This window comes from Spermophilus citellus (genome assembly GCF_964194105.1).
Source record: "Spermophilus citellus genome assembly, chromosome: 9".
NCBI lineage: Eukaryota > Metazoa > Chordata > Mammalia > Rodentia > Sciuridae > Spermophilus > Spermophilus citellus.
The window spans coordinates 66,972,395-66,984,785 of record NC_138191.1 but is presented as its reverse complement, the minus strand read 5'-3'; the positions used below and the strand labels follow the sequence as shown (position 1 = coordinate 66,984,785).

At 37.8% G+C, this 12,391-nt stretch overlaps 1 protein-coding gene across 1 annotated transcript in view; it reads right to left on the bottom strand.

Annotated features, from left to right (window-relative positions):
• DDAH1 (dimethylarginine dimethylaminohydrolase 1) overlaps nt 1-12,391 on the bottom strand; it is a 160,300-nt gene that overhangs the window by 31,879 nt on the left and 116,030 nt on the right. Inside the window, exons 3-4 of the mRNA XM_081307120.1 lie at nt 7,665-7,738; nt 6,719-6,838 (exon numbers count right to left, since the gene is read on the bottom strand). Coding sequence (XP_081163246.1) covers nt 6,719-6,838; nt 7,665-7,738 — 194 coding nt within the window. The remainder of the gene's footprint in view (nt 1-6,718; nt 6,839-7,664; nt 7,739-12,391) is intronic.

Below are 12,391 nucleotides of genomic sequence, written 5' to 3'. Positions count from 1 at the left end.
CTGCCAGGAAGAGGAGCATAAGCAGTTGGTATAAATTCATCGGTTATTTGGCTTTGTGTTTCAATTTCTTAATCCAGGCATGATGCATTTTAAAAATATCATTGTTTTGTGGATCTGATAAATAAAACTGAAAAAGACAACCAGATAACAATATTAAGTAAGACTAAATTAAACCTACAGCGGGACTGTCATATGCCATTCAGGGTAGAGATCCAAAGTCTCTTGGCTACATATTAGGATTCACTGAGACAACAACTAAAAGTGCAAAATCTTTATTCTTCCATTTCAATCACCCTATTGATACTAGTTAATTCTCATTCTGTCTTTTGAGTTTTACTGTTGCTGTTCTCATTGTCATTAAAGGAAATTCCAGGCAATAAAAGCATGCAAAATCCAAACACATTAAGGGGTTTTCCATCTTCATTTTTTATATGAGGATCCATAAAATAACATGGACATTTTTGGACATAAAAATCAATGCTGAAGCTGAGTCAAAACAAGAGGAAATACTGTCTGAGTGATCTCTATTATGTAGTTAGTCATTCAAAGGAAAAACAGGCTGTGTGCTATGCAATTTAAATTAGCTGCAAAGCAGTTCTTGTCCTCATTCAAGGAATCTTACAAATGCAGTCAGTTATTTCAGGAAGTAGATCAAAAACCTAAAAGACATTTCCATCCAGATGCATTGTGGGCATTTTAATTTAAAATTACAAGCCTATTGGAATTCCACTTACTGTATTTCAGTTCCATTTACATGACAAAGACATGAAAAAAGTAGAGTGGTGATCTCAAAATTCTATTTTAAAATAATAATTCATTGATACAAAGGAACATAATTATTAATAAGAGAAAGAAAGAAAAGAAGAAAGAAAAGCACTAAACCAAACTGTGGATGCCCAAAGGAGAAAACAGTCTCTTGCACAGGGTTAGAAAGGTGAGACGGCTCCTCCTGCTACCCAGCCAGCAGATGGCAGAGTCCCTGCACGTCAGTGCTGCAGTCCCTGAGGCTGGGCAGCAGCTTCCTCATCTGATTAGTTTCAGGAGTTTTAGCAAAAGGTTACCACTTTGTCTTCCTGCTCCCTGCTCCCAGCCCCACTCCTTCTCTTCCCTCCCACCTCCTTCAATCTTCCTCCCCCCATCCCAAGATGACTGGAGGACTGAATGCTGCCAAGGAGATTGAGTTAAAAATCATTACTGAAAATTACTGTGAGTCCCTCCTGAGGGCAGATATCACAATCTGTCCTCCTCTGACAGAGAGCATGTAATTAATCCAGGTTCTTGGAAAGGAAGGCAATTGATTTTGTACAGGATCTAAAAAAAAAAGAATGGGGTGAGGTACGGTATGAATTTACTCTTATAATGTCTTTCTTTTTTCCTTTTTTTTTTATTGGTTGTTCACAACATTACAAAGCTCTTGACATATCATATTTCATACATTAGATTGAAGTGGGTTATGAACCCCCAATTTTACCCCAAATGCAGATTGCAGAATCACGTCGGTTACACATCCACAATTTTACATAATGCCCTATTAGTAATTGTTGTATTCTGCAACCTTTCCTATCCCCTACTATCCCCCTCTTTTTTCCTTAATTAAAAAAAAAAATTAAGGGCTGAGGATATAGGTCAGTTGGTAGACTGCTTGCCTCACAGGCATAAGGCCCTGGGTTCAATCCTCAGAACCACCACCACCAAAAAAAAAAAAAAAAGAAAGAAATTAAAATAGGCTAGCCCTTAGAAAAGACAGGCATTATGCAGAAGACAAAAGCAGGGGTTTGAGAGGTAGATCTCACTATTAGGGAATCATTTCTCTAACTCAGCCATAGCCCACTTCCAACAATAGATGTATTTTTCATAAAGTTTTAAAAAATTAAAGTCCAACATACAAAATGACCTTCTGGACCATGACTCCCTCTCTCCCTCTCTTAAAGTAACCACTGCTCTGACAGCTAACAGTATAGAATAGTTTCTGCCTGTTATTTAACTTTATATGAATAAATGACACTGTGTATTCTTTGGAGGTTGACTTGTATTGCTCAGGTTGTGTTTGTGAACAGACGTTCCAGCTGTGGTGCAGTGAGTGCTCATCTTTGAGAAGACAGACATTTCTTCTGGAAGGTGGCCAGTGGGTCTGATGCCTGTGTATAAATCTTACTTTATTCCTTTTTATAGGTAGAGGGGTAGGATGAAGGTGGCAGTTGTCCAGGGGCATGAAGGAAATGATGGAAAATGAAGGAGAAATCTATAGAATGAACAGGTTGCTCTAAAGACAAATTTTGATTAAATAACAAATCTGATGTTAAATGTCTTTAAGAATTGGAACAAATCAATCTAACTTCCAGTACCTTGGCCATACCAAAGTAAAATATTATAATAATAATATGTCCTTCTTTCTCCATTGCAAGGTTGGTACCCTGTATTAAATGTATTCTGGGCCTTTTAGCAGAGAGTTGCTAAAATCTTCCCAGATGGATGATTTCATTTAAGTACACAATGCACACACTATTAAATGTACTACAACCTAGACAGGTATGATGACTATCTCCATTAAGAACCCACTTCATTAACCAAGAATAGATTGCAGCCCATTGCAAAGTGTTTCAAATGCAATAAGACCACCCAGAAACCCTTGGGCTCTCCGCTTTACATGAATATGTAAGAAATTGCTTTCAGACTCTGAAGGAAACCAGTACTCAGAGTGCAGTGACAGATGTGGGAAGTAATCAAGCTTTCAGTGTGTAGCACAGGAAAGTACAATTCACCTCTGTTTAAATAATTTGCCTTTCAAAAAGATGCCTAAAGGGCCAGGACTGCTTTTTACAGAGGCAAGGACCACATCAAGGTTTGCAAGAGGAAAAATAGACATCTGGGACAGAACTCATTCCTTCCCTAAGACCAGTCAAATCCTGGATACCAGTAAAAAGTGGGAAGAGGAGGAAGAGCTGGAGAGAGAGGGCAGGAGGATGCTGCAATCTGTATACGGGGTAAAAATGGGAGTTCATAACCCACTTGAATCAAAGTGTGAAATATGATATGTCAAGAACTATGTAATGTTTTGAACAACCAACAATAAAAATTAAAGGAAAAAAAAGAGAGAGCGAGCTCCACTAGAACCAATCCAGTGTAAAATAATTTCTAAAGGGTTTCCAACAGAAAAAGAATGTGTAGATGGGATGGGTACTATAGTTTGGGTCTTAACTGTCCCTCAAAAGTTCATGTGTCAGCCAGATGAGGTGGCACATGCCTGTAATCCCAGCAACTCAGGAAGCTGAGGCAGGAGGATCACAAGTTCAAAGCCAGCCTAGGCAACTTAGGCAGGTTCTAAGAAACTTAAGGAGACCTTGTCTCAAAATAAAAAATTAAAAAGGCTGGGGATATGGCTCAGTAGTTAAATGCTCCTGGATTCAATTCCTAGTACCAAAACAAAACCAAAAACTTCATTGTGTTAAAAAAAAGAAATTCCACGAGTCAAAGTCTTGGTCCTCAGCCATGATGCTACTGAAAGGTGGTAGAATTTTAGGAGGTGGGGCTAGTAGAAGAAAGTTAGGTCACTGGGGGATATGCCCTTGAAGCGGGCATTGGGACCACTGACCCCTCCCTCTGTCTCCCCATTGCCAAGAGGTCAGCAGCTATGCTCTGCCCTGCATTTCCCACCATGATGTTCTCCTTTACTCCAGACCCAAAGAAACATGGCCAAGCAAGATACATCTTTTTGCCTAGCATGCATGGGTTCAATCCCCAGCACTTTAAAAACAAACAAACAAACAAACAGACAAACAAAAAACGATAAATCTCTTTAAGTTGATTTATCTCAGATATTTTTCACAGCAAAGGAAAGCTAACTAACAGAGTGGGAAATTGAGATGAAGAGAAATTAGGGCCCAGGAAATGTGATTCTGGAACCATAAGATCCTATTCAAAATGCTTATTTCATCAGCTCTCAATATTTTGACCTGAAAAATGGGGGAAATAAACCAATAACATTGCATTTGTAAATGATATTTGTGTCTATATCCACCTATGTTTTCTCTGTCTACATCAGTATTTATGACTCCATGTTAGTAGTAGGATTTACCCAATTATTTATTTTATTGATGGCTCTAATTCAGGAGACAGACTGTTCTCAAATAATTGGTTTACCTAAATATGAATTTCACCAACCCACCCATTTCTGACCTGAGTTCCTTCCCTCTGGCAGATCTGATTGTTCTCTCATTCAGTTTGTCCTCCTGCTCTCACTACAAAGTAAAAGGACATTTTTGATGGTAGGAACACGGTGAGTGGTCATTTGCCAACTCCACAGGCCCATGGTTTAGGCAGCACATTTGCTGATGGAAAATTCAATCTCCAAAGAATGCCTTTCTAGCTTGTGAGGACTATTTATAGCTTCTGACACAGGTTTCAAGTAGAGAATGAACATCATTATTAATGCTAACTCATAAGAACTCTACAGGAAGGAGGACTATGAAGTCAACATAGGGTGTCCTTAAGAGATGTGGTCTTAGAGAATCTGACAATGGAAGGGAAGGATGAATGAAGAAATGGGAGTGAGTTGCTAAGACACAAATGGGTCTCAGGCCTTAGCTTTCTTTTCTAGGTCATCAGTGATCCTCTGTTCTGACTGCAAGGTTTTTCCCCTTCAACTTTCTGTTTGTTTGTTTGTTTGTTTGTTTTTTCCTGCAAAAGAAATGTTGGTTTAACATCTCGGAAGAAATGTGGAGACTGTTAGTGCCCAGACTCCTGCTTTACACTATTAATCTTGTCTTCCTAACTTTTAAGTTCTGACTTCTTTAGATCTCACCTTCTCCATTCAGAGGTCCACAAGAAAATCCTTGATCAGTTGGGCTGGTTTGCTCATATTTCATGAATGTGCTTTTGCTTAGTCTTTGCTTATGTTACACCCTCACCTGGAAGACTCTTATCCTGCCAAATGCCATCTGTCCTTAAAGATGCACAAATAGTCCCATTTTCTCCAGGAAACTTCTCTGAATATCTAGCCCAGAGAGAATCACCCCTTTCCTCTGAATTTTGAACAGGAAATTAGAGGGTATTTAATATAATATCATGTTAATTAGCCATATTATATTATCTCTTATTTTGTTCTGTGTTAGTTTCCCCACACTATTTGAGTTAGTGTCTTTCTAAGTTAGGGACCTGTTGCATGGCTTGAGTCAGGGACCTAGTGCTCAGAACAGCAGAAGGGGCTACTTTTTAAATTTGTCCACGCAGAAAGGAGTTATGAACTCAAAGACATGGTATGGGAGACCAGCTTCTTCCTTTATATTCGATTTCAGACATGTGCAGATCAATTTGACTGCCATAGATACCACAGTTACTCCCGAAGAAGAAATACCATCTTCCTAGATCCCCTGAATGACATGATTCATCAAATGCTTTCTTTCAAGATAACATTATTTTTATACACAGAGAGTTGACACAGTTTTCTGGATGAAACAGACCAAAAGACATACTCTAAGGAGACAAAGAAAACAAAACACTGTGATACATACCAAATCTTGAGACAGATAATTCAGCAACAGTTGTTAAAATCTCCAGGAATACCATCAAAGATAGAGTTTAGGAAAAGGGAGAAAGACCAGCTGAGCCAGCCAGAGCTGCAGATAATGCAGAGGGGAAATTCATCTTGAGGGAATGACTGCTTGCCAGCCCGCTGCCCCAGGTGTATTAGCGCTGAGGTAGAAAAGGAAGAACCCCAAAGGGCAGACCAATGAATTGTGCAAGTCGGGGCAGACAGATCTGTTCCCTTTGCCTAAGAGGAGTCTCTGTTTTTGGTGCTTGAATAAGTCATGCATACTGATGTGCAGGGCCCCCTTAGAGGAAGGGGCTGCTGTCCCACCCCACATTTAGTGCTAGCCTTCTGACCTGGGGTGAGGCACTCAATCTAGTTTTCTTATCAGCAAAAATGAGGTAACATCGCCTCATTTATCAATTCATCCACTCACCAGGTATTTATTTAGGGCCTACAGTGGGTCTAACGTGAAGTAATACAATGGCGAGCTACACAGACAGTTTTTGCCTTTGTGGGGTGTTCAGATCATCTCCCTGGGTTGAAGTTACAGAGAAGAAACATGTCTTTGAACTGGAAAGCACTGTGACAAAAGAAAGTCTTTATCATCAACAACCTCCACTCTTGATCTAGCAGTGTGACTGGGCCAGTCACAATTTTTCTGGGCTTTGTTAGTCTCAGCTAAAAAATGTGGACATTTCCTCTCCTAAAATTTAATTACTTCAAATACAAATGAAGAAGCTAGGCTTTTTAGGTACTTCTGAGTCAGAGCCTTCTAAAAGATTATTATGAAATAGTTCAGACATAACAGAAGGGTAAGAATAATATAACCAGCCTTTATGTACCAACTCTCTTACATAAGAGAGAAAACGTTGCAAGGAGCTCTATCTGGGGGCAGGGCCTCTCATCCTCAGATTGTATAACTGTGATGAGTTTGGTGTTTATTCTCCTGAATCCTGGTTGTTCAAGGAAACCTGGCATGGGACTAAAAATATTTCACCAGTGAAGAGCTCTTCCTACACTTAGGTGTTCCTGGTTCTAATGAATGCCAGATCACGACAGTGCATATCACACACGGGTGCCACTCTGTTCTCTCCCTGCGAGCCCTGATTGCTGCCCAACTGGCAGATGACCAGAAAAGCCCTTTAGCAGGCACTGCTGCTGCAAGGAGAAACACTGCGTTGTATTTACCTTGAGGGCCTTCTGCGCAGCTTCACTAGACCCAATTGCAATCAGGTTAGGCCCAGCCATGCTGCAGAAACTCTTCAAATGCAAAGCATCGGCTACAGGGACTGTGGAGACTGCATAGTCCTACACAGACAAACAGAATAACAAGCAGTTTGGTATTGCAGAGTAATTGTAAAACTGATTAAATCCTGCCTGAACTGCGCTTGCTTATTTGAAGGCTGTCGGGCCCCAAATATCTGGAAGAAAAACTGTGACCCACAGCTTTGGTAATGCGGGGTAATTGACAATGAAGACTACCTCTGAGAAGCAAGCAGAACTTCCTCCTAGATATGACTGAGTCAAGAGCTTTGCCAGCTCTATGGCCTGTAAAGTGGACCATTATAGGATGGTGGTTTTAATACCCTGTGCAAACTGTGGCTCAGTCAGAGCCTCATGTCCTCATGGGGAGAGGAGCTTATTAGTGGTTATATCCCTTCATAAGCAGTCAGGAGAGCCCATCTATTGATTATCAAGAAAGGGACCTTGAAAGGAGATGTGAAATACTAGCCCAGTTTCGAGCACATAGTAGGCATCCATGTACAGGCAATCTCTGATTTTCATCAGAAAAGTAACATTTCATATAAAAGTCAACTGGATCTCCAAATTTGTTTGTGTGTGTCAGTTATTGTTCCAGGAACATGTGCCAGGTGTTTGTATCATTACATCCTGGAAGAAAAGTGAGGATGGTCACACTAACTTTGTCAGTTGCTCCCATTAATTAATGAAGCTTAATTATCAAGAAATTCGAATTTGATAATGTTTAAATCTTCTAGCAAATGTGTAAATACTAGGACTTATTTTGCCCTGCTGGTGAAATGTAAACACCATTACTCATAACATATTGATTCAATGGGTCTATGAATATTTATCAAGTAATTACTCTGCCAGGCATCAATTATCCTTTACCTACCTTAAAAGTATCAGCCAAGATTTCAGCACCTCGTTGATTTGTCCTTTTGGAAAGGCCCACAAAAAATTCTCTGCCTATAATAGATGTCATGAAACATAGTGAGTGTGTGGCCCCAGTGACTGTGCACTATTTCTTTTATCTATAAATACTGACCTGAAAGCATCACATAGTTCCTTCCTGCCACAGAGGACAGCTCCACCAAAAAGACCCCCTGTTCCCTTTATAAAAAGTTCAACTCAAATTATTACCCTTAAAAATAAGCTTTTTTCAAATTCATAGAGACAGAAAACAGGATGGAGGTTTCCGGGAGCTGAGAGGAGAAATAAATGAGTGAGTTTAATGGGCACAGAGTCTCAGTTTGGGAAGATGAAAAAATCCTAGAGCTGCATGGTGGTGCATACTGCCTGAAGTATGGTGCTGTACATAACAGCATGAAGGTCCATACTGCCTGGAACTGTACCCTCAGAAACAGATCTGATGGTAAACTTTATGCTATGTATATTTTACCACAATGAAGAATTAACTTTTCATTTAAGAAACAAAAGAATTAAACATACTCATAATCTATAACTAGAAATTAGGTAATAGCAATGACAAGTTAGCAGTGTTGCCCTTTGTTACCTCCTAAAAGAATAATGTTTTTAATTAACCCAGAGGCCTTTTCTTATAAGCATCAAGTAAGGCCTGACGAAACCATATGGGTAACATGAGTGTAGTGCTTACTGCTCTTCGGGTCTGGTCTCTAAGAGCTCTGTCTTTAAAATTATGCATCTATTTGTTTCAAATCAAACATGAAGACACCTATTTGCAAAGTGAAAAAAGTTAAGGACGAAAGACCTTGGTGTTTGATGTCTCTGAAATTTTGCAACTTTTCTATAAAGAAAGCAAACACTAAATAAGAATGGTCTCTAAGTTTAGGCAATGAGACAACTATTGTACATAGGGTTGAGCAATACATAAATGTGGGGATTTTCATTTTCCCTTAATTCTTTGGGGGGAAAAAAATTCCACTTGAAAGCATAAAGGTCATCCATACTGCCTCTGTACCCTCAGAAACAGATCTGATGATAAATTTTATGTTATGTATATTTTACCACAATAAAGAATTCACTTTTCATTTAGGAAACAAAAGAATTAAACATTCACAATCTTTAATCAGAAATTAGGTAACAGCAAGGACAAGTTAGCAGTATTACCCTTTGTTACCTTTGTTATTCAAAGAGAAATCAGTGAGTTTTTGTCCCAGAGCATCATCATAAACATAAGAAGATAGCTATGGAAAAGGGACTGTTTTGACAGACTTTACAAATGCTACTCCTTTAATCTTCATCTGTTCTCATAAAAGGGGTAAATGACACAGGTCAAATGATGTTAGGACAAATTCCAAGGGTTTATGCTGTTGGCAGACAGACAAATCTGCTGTGGCACAATGACAATTTTTTTTTGGCAATGGTATGATCATGTAGTCTCTTAAGAAAACTCAGACATAAAAATCAAAATTTAAGTAGGGGCAGGTCTGTTCCTTGGCAAAAGTATTACTTTATAAAAAAAAGTCAGCTATAAATAACAAAATAAAGTTTCACTAATTCTTTTCAGATAAGAATACATTTATAAATTAGTCTCATATACAACTTTAAAAAAAAAAAACTCAGTACTGGGGCGGGGGTTGTGGCTCAGTGGTAGAGTGCTTGCCTAGCATACGTGAGGCACTGGGTTTGATCCTCAGCATCACATATAAATAAATGAATAAAACAAAGGTCCATCAACATCTAAAAAAAATATTTTTTTTTTAAAAAAAGAAAAACTCAATGTATTAAGCAAGTTTTAACATGTTTTTAGAGGGGCATGCATGCTATCTCAATATCATAAATTTAAATATGACAGGAAAGTACAAAGATAAGCATACTGTTTATGTCTTTAAAAAGGTTAAGTTGTACTTCTCTGTTTCTGGCAGTGTTATGGATAAGATCCCCTAAATGACATTCCTGATGGAAATAACTAAAATGCTATTGAAGTATTTAACAGTTTTTTGGTATCTGTGTGTCATTTTCTTCTATGCCAATTCTTTCCCCCCCACTTCTATGGTATTTATTTATAGGAAAAACCCCAGCCCTTTTAGTCTATCTATTGACTAGCCTACATTCTAGATTTGCCCAATTGCTTCCTAATGTCATTTAACATTTAAACTGTTCCTTTATCCTTTCTATTTTTAGTAAACATAGTTTAATGTAGATGGTTAAATTAGAATCTCATCTTTTTTTTTTTTTTGGCTAGGACAACTTCAGAGGTGGGGCTGCGCTTCTACTGCATTACATAAGGAAGCACAGGACTGACTGCTCCATTTTCAATAGTTAGACTAGAAGGATCAGTGGTTTCAGGAGGCATCAGATTAATTTTCCTATTATACAGTTTTCTATCAATTCTTTACATAATGGTTTTCATATTGTTTGATAATCATGCATAGACCCACTATTTTGTTACAGATCTGCATTTGCTGGCTGGAATTCTAAAAAGAAAATCACGAATCAAGTATTTGGTCTACTTGAAATACAACTTGTAAAAGGAAAGATAAGATAAAAGCTGTGTCTTTCCTTCACCTACCCACCATTAGACTGATGGGTTGCTGTTCCAATAACTTATAAAAATGGCCAAGTTTTTTTTTTTAAATCACGAGTCAACAATTAAATCATAATGTAAATTTAAAAACATTTGGAACTAAATGATAACAAAAATTTTAAAAAAGATTCTCTGAAGTTGTACTTGGAAGAAAATGCTTATGTTAGTGAAGATGAAAGATTCAAAATTAATGAGATAAAATTCCAACTTGAGATGTAGGGGGAAAAAGAATCCAATAAAACAAAGAAATCTGAAAGAAGGAAATAAATAAAGGAAATATTCAAGAGAGAGAATTCAACGAATCCAGTAGCTGGTCCTTTGAAAAGGTTAATAAAATTGACCAACTTCAGGCAGGTAGGTAGGCAGGAAGGAAGGAAGGAAGGAAGGAAGGAAAGAAAGAAGGGGGCAGGCAGCCAGGCAGATGGCATAAATATCACAAATGTAAAAGGAATATAGCTACCGTTGCTGTGAAGCTTAAACAAACATCAGAAGACAGGAATAACTTTATACCCAACATTTTGAAAATTTTACATAAAATAGATAAAGTCCTAGAAAAATGGAATGCCTCAAAATGGACTCAGGGAAGCCTCGTCATATTATCTTTAAAGAAGTGAACCAGTTTAAAATCATCCCTGCAAAGAAGGCACCAGACACTGTTTATGGACGTGTCCTACCTACCACAGCTCAAGGAATACACAGCTCAATTGGTACTGATTCCAGAGAATAGAAAAACAAGAAACATCCCTTAATATTTTTCATGAGACTAATATAACACTTTACCAAAACCAGACAAGAATAACAAGAAAGAAAAATTATAGGACATGAAATAAAGTCTTAACAAAATGTTAGCAAACTAATTCCAATACTCTATGAAAAAGTGAATTAATCATGATCAAGTTTGATTTCAACCCGGAGATGCAAGACTGGTCAACTACCAGAAAATTGATTAATATAATTAACCATGTTTCAGATTAAAGAAGAAATCAAATAATCATTTCATTGGAAGAAAGAAAGAATTTACCCTATAACCCGGAATTCATTTCCCAATGTTGACCTTAGAGGAACTCTTGTACATGTCTGCAGGAGACACACACAGAAATTAACATAGCAGCATTGAAGATAACAGTAGAGAAGAACCAGAAAATACCCAAAATATATATCACCAGAAAGTGCATAAATACACTGTGGTATAATTCCACAGAGTACTAGCCAGCATTGAAAATGAACTGCAGCTACACACATTGACTTGAATCAAAAGTAGAAAAATTCATGCAAGAGTTCATATAGTGGGACACTAATAATAAAAAAGCTGTAAGACAAGCAAAACTGAGCAGTGATTTCTTGAGGCTGGGAGGAGGGAGAGATTGGGATGGGGGGACCCCAAGGGTTTCTGTAGTCCTAGTAATACTCTATTTCATAAGCCAGGGGTGAGTACCCAGGTGTTCATTTTATTTTTGGTCTTTAAAGCAGTACATACACATTTTACAATTCATTTTTATGCACTCTATATTTCACAAAAATACATAAATAAAAGTAGAGATAAGCCAATGTTATTTATTCAAGAGAAATGGAATGAAAACAGTTTTAGCCCGTAGCTGCTTGCCTGACTGACAGATTTCTCAGCAGGAACTGGAATTGGAAAGCAGCTCTCCTTCTGTCCATTTCCTGATAAATTATTAATGAATCTTGATTTACAGAAGGAAGAGGGCACAGAACACATGGAAAGTGCTACAGATTTTCTTATACAATTCTGCATAATCCAAAAAATTGAGTGGTAATATTGCATACTATTATTGCCCCATGAATTGTACACTTAAAAATGGTGAAAATGGCAAATTTTATGTCATGTTTTACCACAATAAAAAATGAGGGAAGAAAGAAAACTTCAGAAGTTGGAAAAAGAAAGCAGGACATAACATCAGGTTTGAATGAGATGCCAAGCAAAGACGTCCCAACATTATCTCAACTTTCAATATAATACCTAAGATGGTAATTTATATACTGAATATAGCAAGTAAAAAATAAATAAAAAAAAACTACAGAGTGTATCAAAGGTAAGCCTTAGTACTTAGTGCCTAATTAGAATATGGGGGAAAGCACTGGGCTTGAAA